Source organism: Parasteatoda tepidariorum, chromosome 5, assembly GCF_982258835.1.
Source record: "Parasteatoda tepidariorum strain Cologne lab strain chromosome 5, Ptep-v5.0, whole genome shotgun sequence".
Lineage (NCBI taxonomy): Eukaryota > Metazoa > Arthropoda > Arachnida > Araneae > Theridiidae > Parasteatoda > Parasteatoda tepidariorum.
In genome coordinates, this window is record NC_141759.1 from 54,336,711 (window position 1) to 54,355,349 (window position 18,639).

At 31.5% G+C, this 18,639-nt stretch overlaps 1 protein-coding gene across 1 annotated transcript in view; it reads left to right on the top strand.

The window, feature by feature from the left end:
- The window catches only part of LOC107447933 (rho GTPase-activating protein 26), a 217,277-nt gene that overhangs the window by 89,577 nt on the left and 109,061 nt on the right, over positions 1-18,639 (top strand). Inside the window, exon 2 of the mRNA XM_087163953.1 lies at positions 10,647-10,742. Within this exon, the coding sequence (XP_087020079.1) occupies positions 10,647-10,742 (96 nt within the window). The remainder of the gene's footprint in view (positions 1-10,646; positions 10,743-18,639) is intronic.

The following is an 18,639-nucleotide window of genomic DNA, read 5'->3' on the forward strand; positions in this document are numbered from 1 at the left end:
AAATCTGTCAACTTTGAAAATTTCTCTTCGAAGTCCAATGCATTGTTGCTATTTTTAGATGTGTTGCTATTCTAATAACTGCTTTTATGCAGAAGGCTAGAATGTGTTTTCTTTTATAATCCTTCTTTGTATGCTTGTTGTTTTAGTTTTTAATGTTTAGCATTGACAAAATTAACGGAAATATGTAGGTATTATATGTATATATGTGTGTACATTTCGATTTCTGGAAACTAGTTACATTTTTTTCTTCTATGAGTTAAAGATTCTAGAAAACGGGTAGGGTGCCATATGTAGGGTATCTGCGCACCTGGAAAGTCATGAATATCGGTATTGAACAAAATATGTCATGAAATGTCATGATTTTAACTATTTAAAAAAAATCATGGAAAGACATTGATTTAGGGTTTTGAAAAATCTAATTTTTAAAATAGAATTTACCCTTCCCCTCAAAATTTCATGGTGTTCCGAATATCTGAATTTGTAACAAAATCATATTTTATTAAAATATGAAATGTTTTATCATGTTCTTTAAAAATTATGGTGTTCTTATATTTTCAAACATCATTTTTAGAGGAGAATAATCTTTTAAACTTCTGTGATTTCAGAATTTTTGTTATTATTTATTTATTTTTATTTCATCAGTTTCAAAAGCTATCTGAAGCAAGCCAGTCATTGGCGAATTTTTTTTTATTCCGAAATGAGAACAGAAAAATTGGGAGTATTTCTTTCCTTTCCAAAGAACAAGAAGAGTATCTTTAGAATATGATTCTGCAGAAAAAAAAAAGAGGGAAAAAAGATTTTGCTTTTGTATTTTCTTCAGCTATTTTATTGCTTCAACTCTTTCTTTACTCTGTTTTTTAAATTTAAAATCTATAAATATGAAGATGCAGAGTATAACAGTTTTGGTTATACCTATCATTTCAATTAATATTATGCTTTTTTTAAAATTATTGTTGTGTTTTTGTCGGAGAAAATAGTAACTTCGTTAAGTCATGAAAAATTCTTGGAATTTGTCATGAAAAATCATGAATTTGAAAATATAAAATGTAGCAGATATCCTCCATATGGTCTGGCTGCATGTGTTTAGTGTATTTTGCTCGTTATAGTTGCACAGTAGGTAGAGGCTGGAGGTCGATCCTCTAGTCGACTAAACAACAGACGTTTTTAGGAAGCAGTGAGATTTGAATCTAGAAAAAGGGGAGAAAAAAACTTGTCATAGGGAGAAGGATTAGTCTTTTTCCCCAGAGGGGAAAAAACGAACGAGAACTGTGTTTTTTAAATTTGGAAAAGCAGTGCATATAGTGTTGTGCTCGTACAGAAAAGATGTGTTCGTGATTTGTATTTTATACATTGTTATAGTTGTTTGTGTTATTAAAAGAGTATTCTCAGTTGTCCGTTTTTAGGATAACCACATCAAAATCTTTACTGCAGCTAAGTGCTCATTAAATTTGACGTCATCGAGAGCCTTCTCATTGGTTGTTTTATTTTATAACCGCCGTTGAACAGCCAACCAGATTACGACTACTAATGTTTAACTCCGTAGCCTTGTAATTTTGAACCCTATCCAGAAGACAAGGGAACTCCTGGATCGAGTATTGGGAGAAATTTCTCATGGAGGACTTTTTGATGGAGCTAACCCGCATTTGCGTTTCATGGAGAGGAAGACCACGAGGGCCTCCCACGGTTATCCTGACGGCAAGGGGACTTTAACCCATGATCCGTCTACCATTGAGGATATTTCACGTCCGCACTGTGGTCGGTGTAAGCCGGATGCGGAATTCGTATCGACTGGGATTTGAACCCGGTTCGCCTCATTGGAAGGCGAGCGCTCTATCCCCTGAGCCATCGCGGTTCTCTCTTTGGTTGATGTATGGAAGTTAAGGTAGAAGGTTTGTCAGCTCAGGCGCTGCCCATATCGTCTGACCAGAATTAAAATTACGTAGAACAAACGAGGCTAGCTAAAGTTGTGTCGTGTGGGTGTGTGTTTTACAGTACCTGACGATTGTTCATAAGAGTTTCAAAGTCTATTTTTTAATGATTAATTAGAATTGTAGAAGATATTATTTTTGGACTGAAATGCCCCGTTTAAAAAATATATATGTTAGTAACTAAAAGATGGTATTTCAAAGTTCTTTCTCCCTATTTAATAAATTTTCACATTTTTATGCTGGCTGATTGACTGAGTCTATTGACTATTTCTAATAAAAACATTCTACATATTTTCGAAAAAAATTTCAACTATACTTCGTGGAAAAGCTAACCTTTTAAGCATTATCAACGCCACGAGCTACAACCGCCTGTTTACACCATTTTCTAATGGTTTTGTCAAATAATGCTTTTTATCACTATAATGTAACGCAATTGCGGGTGATTTCCCATCAAAAAGTTTTCTATAAGGGTGATTTTGTCCCGCTACTTGATTCAAGGGTTTCCTTGTCTTCTGGGTTGGAATTAATATTACATGGCTATCGCTTTGTGCAGAAAATCCAGTTTGTTTTACTCTGGTTGTAAAATAAAAAAATAAAATTGAAATAAAGCGGACGTTTAAGAATTAATTAAATTTTAAGCTAAACAAGAAAAATAAATTGCATTAAAATAATCGTTCTTAAACTCTTTGATCATCACTTTGCGATCAATCATTTTGTGTATTTATTGCTGATATATCAAGCATCTAATAGACAGACCACCGATAAATTTTTAAATATTTAATAGATACAAAAGCCCCTAGACTTTTTATAACATGCTCCATTCAGTATCATATATAATCATATTTAGTAGTTGATGAAATTAATTTACAATATCTTACCTCTTTTAAAAATCTGAAATCATTATTATTGCACCTGAAAGACCATTAATATGTTCGCGTAATTGCTTCAACAAACAACCGTAACAAAAATATTGAAGCTAAAATCGATTATATCAATCACTGTATTAATCTCCACTTTTTTATACCTGTTCCGTGTTCAAATCAACATAAAGGTAGGTTCAGTGGTTTTATATCAATAGTTCAAAATAATTCATCGGCGAAATCAAATCAAATATAACGAAACAAATATTTAATAACGAAAAAAGGATTAATACAACTTGACACTTCCGTGTCTACATGTTCACTGCTTGTTGATGCGCTCACAGCGCCCTCTCAGTAAGGAGGTTTTACCATTCTCCCCACTTAAATTTCGATGAAATTTACCACTAAAATAATTAAACAATAATTAAAAATTAATTCACAATACATCAAATTTTCTGAATAAAAAATACTTAAATCTGACTTTATCTAAAGTATTGAATTTTGAAATTAGCAAATTAAATGAAATTAAAGTTCAAATTGATTGAGTTTAAAAAGTTAGTTCAGAAATGTTCAAAAAGTTCCTGTGTCTGCAGGGCTATCTGGAATCGGCAATGGTGCTACTTTGTTGATGGCTCGTCGCAGAACACCTGTAGAGGTCTTGACGTCAACAACTCTAACTAGTCCATCTTTTCCAGGCAGAACGTTCACGATGCGCCCTAAAGACCAGTACATAGGCTTGGTGTTAGGATCCTTTAAAAGGACGAGTTGATTCACTTTCAGGTTAGGATTCTGGACTTTCCACTTTGCACGAGTTTGAAGGTGTTGTAGATACTCAGAGCTCCATCTCGACCAGAACTTATTCTGAAGATTCTGAACAAGTATCCACCTAGAATGAAAAGATAAAGAATCCGAAGCAGTATGGGGTTCAGGGAAAGATAAAATAGCATTTCCAGTTAAAAAGTGTCCCGGCGTTAAAGGATTAGTGTCATTGGGATCGGAAGAGAGGGGTGATAAGGGACGGGAATTCAAAACTGCTTCAATTTGAGTCACTAATGTGGTTAACTCTTCAAAGTTCAAAATAGCTGATTTTGTCACCTTTAACAAAATGCGTTTCATTGCTTTTATGTTTGCCTCCCACAATCCGCCAAAATGGGGAGAAGCTGGTGGAATAAAATTCCACTCAATACCCTCTTCTGCACTAAATCGTAGAACAGTAGTGGATTTACAAATTCTTTCCCACTCATTAAGGATATTTTTTGCACCCTTAAAATTTGTGGCGTTGTCACTCCAGATGATGGATGGTTTGGATCTTCTTGAAATAAATCTTCTAAGGCAAGCCATAAAAGCCTCGGTCGTCAAATCGGACACAACTTCGAAGTGCGTGGCTTTTGTGCAGAAACAGATGAAGATAGCGATGTAGGACTTTAGAGTAACTTTTGATCTTTTCAAATTTGGTTTCGTAATTATGGGACCTGCATAATCCAGTCCGACCCTTTCAAAAGGTCTCGATGGCACAATTCTGTCTCTTGGCAAATCTCCCATCATTTGGTTGATGGTTTGGTTTTTCGTTCTGAAGCAAGTAATGCACTTATTTAATATTCTTCTAACTTGGTTTTGACCAGATGGAATCCAATACAATTGCCTTATCAAATTCAGGGTAGTTTGTACTCCAGAATGCAAAGATTTTTTGTGAAAATAATCAATGATGAGTTCAGTCAGATGGTGATTCTTAGGCAAAAGTACTTGGTGTTTTTGAAATTCAGGAAGTCTAGAATGTTTCAATCTTCCTCCAACTCTCAATATTTCCTTCTTGTCCAAAAATACATTTAAGGATGATATTTTGCTATTTTTTGGAATAGGGTGATCCTTTTTCAAACACTTGACTTCAGATGAAAATTCAGATAACTGTACATGTTTTACTAAAATTTCCGTGGCTCGTTCTAATTCAGACGCACTTAAACACTCGGTTTTCCTTAATGTTGGTTCCATTTTACAATTATGCACAAATCGTAAGCATAAAGCTGTTATTCTAATCAGTCTACTGAATGATGAATATCTTGCGATCAAATCATCTGCTGGCTCTTTTTCAACTGTTGCATTTACAGTAACTGATTTCTTGATTTCCAATTCATCGATGTTCTTATCAGTTTGAATTACTGGTTCTAACGATACTGGCCATTCTGTTTCATTCAATGTTAACCAGGTGGGGCCATGCCACCATAATTCGTTGCTCTTAAGATCATTTAAGGATACTCCTCGACTTATCAGATCAGCAGGATTGTCCTTTCCTATACAGTGATGCCACTGGTCGGGTTTGCTCAGTTTTTGTATTTCTTGTACTCTATTCTTCACGAACACTTTGTGTTTATTCGGGTCTCTTTTGATCCAGTAACATGCTATTGACGAATCTGTCCAATAGAATCGTTTAAGAGGTAATTCTAGAGAAGATTCAATTTTATGGCTTATTCTTGCTGATAAAAGTCCGCCCATGAGCTCCAGTCTTGGGATTGATAGTGTCTTTAGAGGTGCTACTCTACTTTTTGAAGCTACAAATGAAATAATATTTCGATCAATCAATTCTATACGTAAATAAGCCACAGTTCCATAAGCTTTCTTGGATGCGTCAGAAAAACAATGCAGTTGTACGCTAATTGTACTTCCAGGTAACGTTTCTTTAAAGTAGCAACGTGGAATTCGTATCTTCTTTAAATACTCGATTTCCTCACACCATTTGTTCCAAGCAGCTCCTAATTGTTTAGGCAACATTTCATCCCAGTCCAGACCTAAACACCAAATTTCTTGTATCAAACATTTAACTCGAATAGTGTATGGACTAACAAAACCTATTGGATCAAATAGTCGACCTGCTACTTGTAATAAGTATCTTTTAGTTTCCTTTCTTTTGGAGAGAAATGCTTCCAGATTTTTAAAATCAAAATAAATTGTATCGGTTTTCTCATTCCATCCAACTCCTAGGACCTTAGAAGTTATCAAGTTATTGTCCAGTGCATTTCCAGATTCATCAACTTCAAAATTCAAATCCTTCAATTCTTGGATAAGTTCAGGTGAGTTACTCCTCCATTTTCGAAGGTCCATGCTAGCATCTTTAAAAATCTGTTCACTTTCTTTACAAGTTTTCAAAGCTTGTTGAACATTGTCCTCTCCGCAAAGAAAATCATCTACATACAGAGACTGGTTCAGATGGTTGTAAGTCGACGGAAATGCGTCCATGTATTTTTTCAGATGATGTTTAATTGTAGCTGCTAGTAGAAAAGGGCTTGATTTCACTCCAAACAAAACTCTGCACATTCGGAACACGTCCAACTTCTTGTTTTCCAAATCCAAATTTTCTGGATCTTCATCCCAGAAAAATCTTGTAAAGTTTCTTTCACATTCATTAATTTCAATCATCAAAAAGGCCATTTTAATATCTGCTACGAAAGCAATTGGGTTTTTCCTGAATTTGATCAGGAGACTAAACAAGTTTGGTATGAAATTAAGACCGGTGTGTAGACATTCATTCAAACTTAACTGTCCTTTATCATGTGATCCTGCATCAAACACAATCCGTACTTTGCTTGTAGTCTTATCAGTACGAATCACTGCTCTATGTGGTAGATAAAATGCATTTTTCTGCAAATTCTCTTCTTCAACTGGAATACGTTCAATGATATTCTCGGAAAGATAGTTCTTTAATATTGAGCTATATTCACTAAATAAAGTAGAATCATTTTTTAAAGTTGATCTTAATTTCATAAATCTCTTCTTTGCCACTTGTTCATTGTTTTCTAACAACGATTTCATATGTGGTTTCCAGGGAAATTTGACTTTATAGCGTTTATTTTCATATGAAATTCCAGCTTCAAATTCGGACATTATATCGTTATCATTAATTTTGTCGTCAGATATCTCTGCCTCAATTCCTAAATTTTCTAAATCCCAAAATTCACTAAGTTGTTTGGAAATGATCGACTCATTAACAATAACACTCATTGTAAATAATTCCTCGCAATTTGTGCTCCCCCCTTGTAAAGACCATCCCCACAGCGTTTCGACTGCTACTAAGTTTTTGTTTAATCGCATAATTCGCCCAGTAACTACTTCATAGTAATAGTCCCCACCCAAGAGAACTGATATTTCTTTATCATTAAACTCATAACAATCAGCTAATTGTATATTTCTTAAGTGTCTAAATTTTTTATCAATGTTTTCGGGAGGGGTCGGTAAATGTGAGGCCGTTATATTATCTGTTTCAATTGCTTCAATTTCGATGAATAAATTTGGATCCTGTCTATTTTGCAATTTAATTTTCACGACATTATATGTTTTCCCTTTGTTTTCATTACCGCCAAATGTGCAAATTGAAATACTTTCTTCTCTGATTATAGGAAAGTTAAATTTTTTGACAAGGGACGACAAAACAAAGCTACGCTGACTCCCATTATCTAGGAAAACGCGGCATATTTCCTTTTTCTTTTTATCCCCAATCACTGCAGCGCATGTATGTAACAAAATGTTATCGGATTTAGTATTATTAGCTTTTGTTTTAATAACTGCCGAAACGACGCTATCTGTTACATTTTTCTGATTAGGACTTTCAATATCCGAATCATTTTGTTTCCGAAAACATATTGAAATATGGTGGGATCCCCCACAAAAGGAACAGTTTTCTTTAATCGAACATTCTGCAACACGATGACGAGGTTTAAGGCATAAAAAACAACATCCTTTCTTTTTCAAAATATCTCTCTTTTCCTTAGCATTAAATGTATAACACGATTCGAATTTATGTGACTTATTGCAGAATAAGCATTTCTCATTGCCTGGCACCGATGAGAGGCTCTGTTGGGATGAGATCATAGAAAAAGTGTTTTCTTTTTTCAAGGGCATGCCCGTGGTATTACGTTTAACAAACCCATAATTCTTATTTTTTAATCTTTCTTGTGGGGAAAGGAAATAAGAGGGCGATGGTTTATGATTATTTATTTGAAGTGATCGTTCGCGGCTCCGTATTTCTGAATTGAGAAACATTAATAGAGCACTTAAATCAAATTCCTTATCATTTTGGGATCGATTAAATTGTAAAACAAATTCTGAAGGAATTAATTTCATTAAAATGGGTGTCAATAAACTGGTATAAGTATCTCCTTTTATACCCAAGCTTTCTAAACTGCGTATCTGTGTTTCCGCGCTGTCATATAAATTTCTAAGACTCATAACATCATTAGGATTTTTGACAGGCGATAAATTTAATAAATCACTCAAATGAGCGTTGATTAACATGTTTTTGTTCCCAAATCTATCCTTTAATAAATCTAGGGCTTTATCGTAATTCTCATCAGAAATTGCAAATCCGTTAATGCATGCAAGAGCATTTCCACATAAATACGATTTCAAATAATTAAATTTATCAACTTTGCTTAATTTTACATTATTATGAATACAACTTTCAAATAAATTGTAAAAATCTAACCATCCCGCATAATTTCCCGCATATTTATTTATATTTAATTTAGGTAGATTTATGTTCATGCATTCAGAATTATTTGAATCATTTGTTTCAGAGGTATTTGAAACTGTATCAGCTGGGATAGAATTCATTTTCTTTATTTTTAAAGAAAGTTTAGTCTTCCAAAAAATTATTTTTTCTTGGATTTCTTCAGAAGTTTCAACATCTTCAGAAATTGTGTCTTCAGACAAAAGATCTACAATTTCATCATTCAAAAAATTCAATTTGCTTTCTTTTTCATTCACTTGTGCTAAAAAAGCTTCAAATTGTTCCAGTAATTCTATTTCGTCATTAATCGATTCTTCAATTTTATTAATCAATTTTGTCAGTGCTGTTCGTACAGCGGTACGCTTCTTTTTCAATTTTGTAATATTTTCTGCCATATTTATTTCTATCCAGGTAATTCAGTTTCAATGTAAATAATAAATTCTTACCTGGATATTTCGTTCGCCGATGACGTCAAATCAATCAAATCAGTTTCAATTCTATTCAGCTTCCTTTGGCCGATAGCAGCATAAATGTTCCGTGTTCAAATCAACATAAAGGTAGGTTCAGTGGTTTTATATCAATAGTTCAAAATAATTCATCGGCGAAATCAAATCAAATATAACGAAACAAATATTTAATAACGAAAAAAGGATTAATACAACTTGACACTTCCGTGTCTACATGTTCACTGCTTGTTGATGCGCTCACAGCGCCCTCTCAGTAAGGAGGTTTTACCAATACCTTAACAGCATCTTATAAAGTTCTTCAACTTCGCCATTTTTCCTCGCTTCCTATCTCATAAATTATTTCCGAGATCTTTTAAAAGACGTATTCCCTCTATTATGATCAATAACCCCTATTGCAAAGCTTAATATTTGAGTTGTGTATTATATTAGTATTATGATACTCCAATAAATTGGAAAACCATTTGTTCTCTTTGCCAGTGTGCTTTAGAAAATCTCTAATTATTATGTATTCGCACGCGATGAAAAATAGTTCTTAGAAGAAATTACCCTATACCTTTCTCATTTGTCGTAGATAAATATTGTATGTTTGCACCTATTGAAGATCTTTATTGATGAGATGATTTGTAAAGAATATTCTTTATTGAACATATGTCTGTATGTTTCCATTTTAGATTTATTAGTTATGTTTTTCTTTGCTTTATGAAGCCTGTATAGAAATCATAAAAGTTCGTCATTGTTTTAGTTTTTTTAAGAGTTATTTATTGAATTCTTTTTGATTTTTTTATTTATTTGTCACTGGATTGCGTTGATTATTGTTCAAATTATGAACAAAAGATAATTATGGTTTTATTATCATTTAAATAAAATACAGTTAGATAGAATAAGTGTTTTATTATGAATTGAATTTTTTATTAAGTTATAATGAAATATGATTATTATAAATTGCCGGTTATAATAACTATATAATCTATAGTAATATAATAATTAGTATAATTATTTCAATAATTATTCTTTGTAACCTGTAATACGTAAGTTTACGTTGTGTGTAAATGGCTTACTTCATAAAAAGAGATAAATCAATAAAAATCAAAACGGTGCTTATTAATCATTTCATAGTAAGTTGTGTGAGAATTAGTTGTTGTTGTTTCTAATGCGACTTGCCATTACTAGGAAGCCTGCTTGATGAAACCAAGCGAATTTTTGGTAGAGGGTGCGTTTCTTGCTTTTCAGTGGCGCAGTGCATGGCCAAGAATACGACCTTAGCCGATTTACTGGCTGAATCCATCCATCTATAGATCGTAATTTTGACCTGAACCAGAGAACGATCAATCTCCAATTCAGTACTCCCAGAGGTATTGATTTGTTATGGAAACTTGGAGGACTTTGTGACCCCTACAGATGTAACGTGCACCAATCACCATTTACTACACGGGGAGACTTCGGCCGGCGAGGATCGAACTCCTGACCCCTGGTACATGGGCCCAACGCCTTACCTACCAAGCAATCTCGGCGTGAGAATTAGTTTAAAAAAAAATAATATTTTTTTATTATTTTTCAGAATTTCGAATCTCATCTTCAAAAATAATTCAAGCTGCTATTATTAAAATGAAATTAAATTGGATTCATTGAATTTGTAGTTTTCCCGATTTTTGAAACATGATCACTATTCAACGTTACAATCAGCTAACAATAAACATTTTTAACATTTCAAATAGAAAATGCTTCTATTTTTGTGTAAATATTTTTAACTATTTTGACAAATATTTCTTTTGACTTTGTGTATAATTGATTAACTAAATCAATATATTTTTCATAAAAAAAGCCGTAACCTTTGCATAAAAATACAGTAGTAAAAGGAGAAAAAATAAAATTTTTTGTTTCTTTTGTTTTTCAGAACTGTCGAGGGCGCAAAGAAATTTAGCCAACACCTTGAAAAATTTTCAGCTAGAGTGTATAGGAAGCAGCCAAACCGATGATGAACTTGTTATTGGTAAGAATTTGCTTTGTTATTTCTCTGAATTTGTTTAATACGATGGAAGCCCACTAATATGTGTTATAATCAGTATAAACATGGTAAAATTTAAATTTTTTTTCTCACCAAGTTATTTTTATTTAAATTAGTTGCGATAATATATGAAAAAAAGAAAGTACATATTTCAAAAATCTTTAATAATGCGTCTTAATATATATACAGATATACAGGGTTATTCATAATTCCCTCCGGGGGTTCGAAGCGTTATAGTAAAAAAACGGAGACGAATATGGCAAAAAAGAACATATGAAATTATTCCGAAAGTATTCAAGTTTTAATTTAAGCAGTTGCCGGTAGATGGCAGTAACATGTACCACTGAAGCCAGTTGTAGTAAATATAAGGTTGTAGTAAGCGGAGGGAATTATGAATAACCCTGTATGTTACCTTAAAAGCTCGAAATTTGGTAAATCTTAAGTTTTACCTGTAAAACTTAAGATTTACCAAAGTAACTTAGAAAAAACCCCAAGTATATGTTAATATGATTCCATTTCAGACTTTTCCAAGTCTTTGTGGTAAAACCGGTGAAAGCTCGAACTAGTGATTATTTTTAACTATTGCCAAATTAATTTTTATGTACTATTATTGAAATATCTTCAGTAGTTATCGAGAAAATTATGCAATAATTCAGCTTTTTTCACATGGGATCAGATTTGTGAAATGGCATAAATATTGCATTTGTTTTTTGGAAAAATAATTGTAAAACCGTTCCATCGACGCAATCTTAAATCATACCTTATTTTGATCACTTCTACAATTTAGATTTTTAGATAACAATGAAAGTGTGATGTAGCTGTTTTGAGACATACCGTATACAATTAACAGGGTGCGTAGCGCTTTTAAAAAGTGCTTAAAGGAGCTTATTTTCCATTTTCGTTTTTTAAAAGCCCTTAAAGGTGCTTTTTTCACTGGATGTTTTAAAAAAGTGCTTAATTTACCTTTTTTTAAAATGAGATTTTTCCTTTACCATGTTGATTTTCGTTACGAATTATGCAAAATGACACAGTTCACATTGTTCTATTCAACGTTTTCACAATTAATTCAACCACAATCTATTTCGGCGTATTGTCAGTCCGTAGCGTATGAAAACGCCATTCGTTTTAAATGATTCAAAATTTCATGATTTTTGACAATTGTCAAGAACAATACCAAAAGTTTTTTTTGTCGACATGACGGTTAAAACAAGATAAAACCGTCAATTGTCAAAAACTTTCCAATCCTGCCTAATTATATTTTTTTAAAGTGCTTAAAAATAATTTTTGAGTGCTTGAAAAGTGCTTAAAAGGTGTTTATTTTTTGTTGAATAATTTGGCTACGCACCCTGTATACCGTTTTCTTTCTTTTAAGGGAGCCGTTGGCGATGCTTAAATTGTTTTCGCCAAATCAAACACCAAACACATTAATCGATCAATTATTAACTCTGTTGCCGACCGGCCTGTGTAGGGGACAGGGAACTGTCCTTGCATCAGAAAGGTCCTGGGTTCGAATCCCGGGCAAGGCATGGATGTTTCTTTCTCTCTCTCTCTGTGTTCTATGTCCTTTCTCCTTTGTGTGTGAATGTGACCCGCCCTATAAACGGGTTGTGGTTGTGTGAATTGCGTGGCAGAAGTCGAATTCCTGGCCATAGATGGCGCCACTGAAAAACAGGAACAATCGCACCCCCACTGCCTAAACAGGCATACGACAAAAAAAAAAAAAAAATTTACCTCTGTTTATTATTTACAATAACCTGATTTATCAAGGTATGAGAGTGCCATTGCCCGACTTAACCTACACTGATATTTTTTTAAGATTAAATGCCACTACCAGTTATACCCTACATTGATGTTTTTTAAGATTTAAGTGCCACTACCCGGTATACTTTTGTCCGGTACACTAAAACAATGATTTTTTTTATTTTAGGTAAAGCTCCATTGCTCCTGGTATTCTGTATACTAACTGTTGAGATAAAAGTTTTTCATTTGTGCTCCCGAATTCGCTCTCCTTGATTTGGCAATTTTTTACTGCATACTTTAAGGTACCCAATATATCTGGAAATGGAAAATTCCATCATAAGTAATCCCTCGTTTCGGACTTTTATCGAACTTCTTGGTAACTTCTAGATTTTTCCGCAAAAGCTTGGCAAATGTCCGAAATGAAATTATATTAAAGCATATTTGATATTTTTACCAAGCCACTTAGGTAAATCTTAGGTTTTACCTGTAAAAATTAGGATTTACCAGACTTTCGGGTTTTACAGTAATATATCTATATTATCTGAATTTGAGTTAGGGTACAAAGCAAATCTGGGAAATAAATAAACTAAAGAAAATTGGCTTTAAAATTTTAGCTAATTGTTTGTAGTTATTGTATAAATTAAAGCGTGAAAGTATTACAAAAGTTACTTACCTTATGAATTTTGTACGACACATAAAACTAGATAATTTGTACTGCTGATTTGCAAAAGTGGCACATGACATACATACACACTGGTAAATATTTTGAAGTAATATTATCTAAGTTTATATGAAAGTACGTTGTTTGCCATTCTTAACGTACACATTTCTAGGTATATTAAGTTTTTATTTATTTTTTTTTTTTTTTTAAAAAAAGGTGGTTTATAGGCCGATGTTATTTAATTTTTCAAACATGTTCTACGTTGCAATAATTTTTTTTTTTTTTCATGAACATGTTATATTTTAAATTCACTAAATAGATTTTTGTATAGGGTCGGGTCATTTTCCAAATAAAGCTTTCATATATAATTATAGCAGTATATTTATTACATCAAATAGTTTTTGAGAAAAAACTCAGAATTTGAGTTCTGAGAATATGGAGAAAAAAAAACACTACAATATTTTTATTGGTATATACCTTTTGTCTTGGCTTTAACACCGTTGTACCTATTATTATGCACTCTAAACCTAACATTCAATTAGTCAATCAATTTAAAAATTTCTCCTTTATATAATTAAGAAAGGTTTTTTTTTTTGACAATTTAGTTGTGTCTGATATTATTTGTACTGATTTAATGTTTATAGATTGAGATGTACGTTTTGGAGGTACGTTTGGACGAAATCTAACTACTTCGGAATAATAATTAAAAAAAATACTTCAAAATTTTGGAAAAAGCTTAATTTGTTTACCATCTTTGATTTTTCTAAATTCCCCATTGGTTTTTTGTATAACTTAAAACCTTTACTTTTTAATTCATGCCAGTTATCTTTCGGATTTTCTGGGGGGGGGGGGAATTGTACCTTTAAATAGGAAAAGTTCCCCCAAAAATTGTGTGTTTTTTTCCTTCATAGATTCAAATGTTTTTGTCAAATTCTATTTAATTACGCTATTACTTTCATTCCTAAAAAAAGGTATCAAAAATTTTAAAAATTAAAGTAAGTGAAAATTGCAAATCAATAGGTTTGGTAAAAAAAATTGCCAGTTGGGCGTCGATTAGAGTAATCGATTACAAATAATTACTGCTATGTAATAAATTACTTGTAATCACGATTACAGGCAGTAGCGATTACAAGTAATCGTAATTTTTGATTACATCAAAGTAAGGCAAAAAAATAAAATTTTTCAATTACAATAATCAATTAATTGTAATCATGCTTACAAATTTTGATTACAACTGTAATCGTGATTACAATACTCAATTACTTGTAATCATGATTACAAACATTCGTAATTTTGATTACTACTGTAATCGTGATTACATAACCAATTAAATGTAATCATGATTACATGTAATCATATATTTTCATTACTTGTAATCATAATTACTTGTAATCGTTTACGTTGTGATTACTTTGAATCGCAATTGCTTGGAATCACGGTTACAGTTGTAATCAAAATTTTGGAGAATTGTAATCAAGAAGATTACAAGTAATAAATTATAGCAATCAATTACTGCAATAAATTATTGTAATCATGATTACAGCTGTAATCGAAATTATAAAAAGTTGCAATCACGATTACAAGTAATTGATTACTGTAATCGACAATTGTAATCGCGATTACTGCTGTAATCAAAGTTGTAATCACGATTACAAGTAATTGATTACAGTAATTGATTGTTCTAATCACGATTACAGCTGTAATCAAAATTATGGTATCTTGTAATCATGATTACAAGTAATTGATTACTGTAATCGGAAAATCTAATCGATTACATTTTTGCCCAACTCTGGTAGGGGCTTGTACTATTATGATATTTATCGACTCTATCAAACTTTTAATTCAATCACAATAGTACTGCTATTTTTATTAATTCATTTGTTCTTCAATGAGTGACATATTTTTATGAAATTGTGTTAGATAAAATTTTCTTTGAGCTGATGCCGAAAAGATAAAATACATGGAAAAGTATGAAAGAAAAAATACCTTGGAAGAAATAAAAATTTTTACTTTGAGAGCAAGAAAGAACTATCAATATTTTTCATTTCTTTCCCTTGGTACTGACTAATTCAATTACCGTGACTCTTTAATAGAAAATCTTTTGTTATGTTTAGTTTTTTTTCTTCTTTCATTCTTCTGTGCTTTTCAAATATGATAAAACATTCAAATATTCAATTATAACTTTCGATCCAAGCTTTAACCTTTAGAACAAACACATGCAAATGTTAATGGAATATCATCTTCCCTTGGCTGTAATTCCCTGTTCAATCTAAGAAACAGCAGATGGGGGCAGCTGCAAGTCTCGATTCTTGCTTGGCAGTTTCTAAATCGATTGGCTTTGAAAAGGATTTCAGACGTAATTTAATATTTCGACTTAAGTTACTCTCATTTTAAACGAGCTTTTGGAGACGTAAACTCGCGCCATTTAATGGGAAGTGCTTTAATGGCAAATTTGTGTAGTTTGCATCGTGTAAAGTCTGGAGCGTATCGAACGTTTCGTTTTAAAGCAGAGTTAAGAGAGGTTGTAAAGTACGTTAAGGGTTCGTAAATGTTTCGGGACGATCAAATTTTAATTTGATCCTTAGATTAAAGTGCTCTTACAACCTAAGTTTTATTGTTCTGTTGAGACTATATGCAACTATAAATGAATGAGCGATTGCAATTTTTCAGAAAGAATGAAATATCAAAGATATGATTAAAGTTTAATAATTTTCTCATTTTAGATGCAATTTTAGCCTTAAAAAGTTATTATTCAGTGTATTTGTCAATATGTTTGTTGTAGATTTATATTTTGTTGATTGGTATCTCTAAATGTGCATGAGAACGCATAAATAATTAAAATGAGCTAAGAAGTGTTAACTTTTATTCGATAGACGATATAATCAGTTCTTCAGGGTGGACTTAGGATAAACTTAGCGTTGGTTATTGAAAAGGTTATGAGTTCGATCTCTGTTCATATTCATTAGTGCGTTTTGTGTTATATTTGGATTTATAATACTAAAATCTAAATTTTCTGGTATTAATTGACTTAATTATAGTTTGTGTCGTAAGTACGATTTTTGAAATAATTTATTATACACTTTATGAATAATAATAAAAAACAAATTAAGTATTTTTTTTTATATCATACTGCTGCATATTTATGTAAAAATCTGTGTAAAACCTCATTTCTTTTTAAATTAATCCTTTCTGTATAATACATTTTGAAAAATGCCGAAAATTCATAATTTTACATGCAACATAGCTCATGAAAATTTTAATGAGAACGATTTTTTTTAAAAATTTGAATTAGTTCTTATAATCAAAATTTATTAAGCATCGTTAGCGTCAAAAATAATATTTTATAAATTTATAACCGCCGTTGAACAGCTGACCCAAATTTGAGTTTACGACTACCAATGTTCAACTCCGTAGTCTTGTAATTTTGAACCCAATCCAGAAGACAAGGGAACTCCTGGATCTTTACCCCTAGAGGTATTAATTTGTTATGGGAACTTAGAGGACTTTGTGACCCTGGTAGATTTAACATGCAGCAGTCACCATTTTATACTCGGTGATTCTTCGATCGGCTGGATTCGAACCCCTGTTCTCACGAAGCAGAGTCCAACGCCCTACCAACTAGGCTATCCCAGCTCTCAATAATAGTCTTTTTTTTATTACCGTCGTTGAACAGCCTACCCAAATTTTGAGTCAATAATAGTATGGGGAATTTTATGGTCTCCCTAAACCATAGTTTCGAAACCTTTTGAATCACCGCCTACTATTTGAATCACCGCCCACTATTTGAATCACCGCCCACTTTGCAAAGCAAAATATTTTTAACTCCCTCTGTAAAAAAGAATTTTTTTTTCAACTCTTTTATTAAAATTGTTTTAAATTTTCTTCACTTTTATCACTGTAAAGTTATTATAAACCTTCAACTAATATGGAAAAAATTAGTTATTTAATAAAAATTTCTTATTCTAAGTAGTCATTACTACTATTATGATTCTAAGTAGTCATTACTACTATGATTCTAAGTCAAAGAGTTGTATTTTGTAAGCCAGCTAATAAGATAAAAAAAAAACACATAAGTTTGAAAGAAAAACTGTGAAGTTATTATAAACCTTCAACTTATATCGAAAAAAATTTGTTATTTAATAAAAATTTCTTATTCTAAGTAGTCATTACTACTATTATGATTCTAAGTAGTCATTACTACTATGATTCTAAGTCAAAGAGTTGTATTTTGTAAGCCAGCTAATAAGATAAAAAAAAAAAACACATAAGTTTGAAAGAAAAACTGTGAAGTTATTATAAACCTTCAACTTATATCGAAAAAAATTTGTTATTTAATAAAAATTTCTTATTCTAAGTAGTCATTACTACTATTATGATTCTACTAAGTCAGAGAGTTATATTTTGTAAGCCAGCTAAAAAAAAAAAAAAATCAAAAAAAAAAAAGCGCAAAAGTTTAAAAGAAATACTGTAAAGTTATTATAAGCCTTCAACTTATATAAAAAAAAAATTTATTTAGTAAAAATGTCTTATTCTTAATTTCAATATTTAATAAAAAAAATTTATTGTGTAGGTTATTACCTCTAGAAATCAGTAGCTCCCCCCCTAGAAGTCTTCAACGCCCACGCTAGGCTTATGCCCTAAACCAGGGGTCGGCAACCTTTTGAAATGAAAGAGCCAAAAGTTACAATTTTACAAAATTTCCCCGATTTTAAAGAGCCTCTAAAAATTTTTGATTTAATATTATAGTTTTTTCTTATATATATTTGATTTTTCATTTAAAAAAAGAACGGTTTTAAATACGGAATAATGTTTATTAATATAAAAACTCAAATATAGATATTTACATCAATGCATCGAATAACTTGGGCAATTTATGAGTACAACGTTAACATTTTAATTTGCGTACGTTGTTTTAAAAATTTGTTATGAACGGACTATCCATACACTTGTATTGGTAATAAACAACTTCCACTAGTTTTAGTATTTTATGTAGATGAAAGTATCCTTTAAAGTAGTTATCCCGTTTTGTAGTGAAAAGTAGTCTATTTGTAATGTTGAGTATTAATGATGGTATTTTTTCTTTTTTCTTCTTTTTTTTATTAATGCTGCTATAATTATTTTCATAGTTTAAGGTCGAATTTTTTTCCAGAAATATATTTGTTATGAATGTTTTTTCAATGAGATGAATGTAGGAAAATTTCACAGATAAGAATTGCTATTTTTTGTTGATAACGATAAATTTGTTTTTCACGTATAGAATTAGCTCGTTATAAAAAACAAAACGATCCAAGAATTATACTGGCATAATTATTTGTGTCTTTTTTTCTGTTTTTAAAAAAGAAAAATAGTTTATTTTCGCACACAATATTAGTTTGGCAAAATTTTTCATGAAAAAATAATCTTGAAGAGTAAAATATAAATTTTTTTTTGAAAAATTCCTTTATTTATTCAATATTTATTTATCTTTAACTGTTTTGAAAC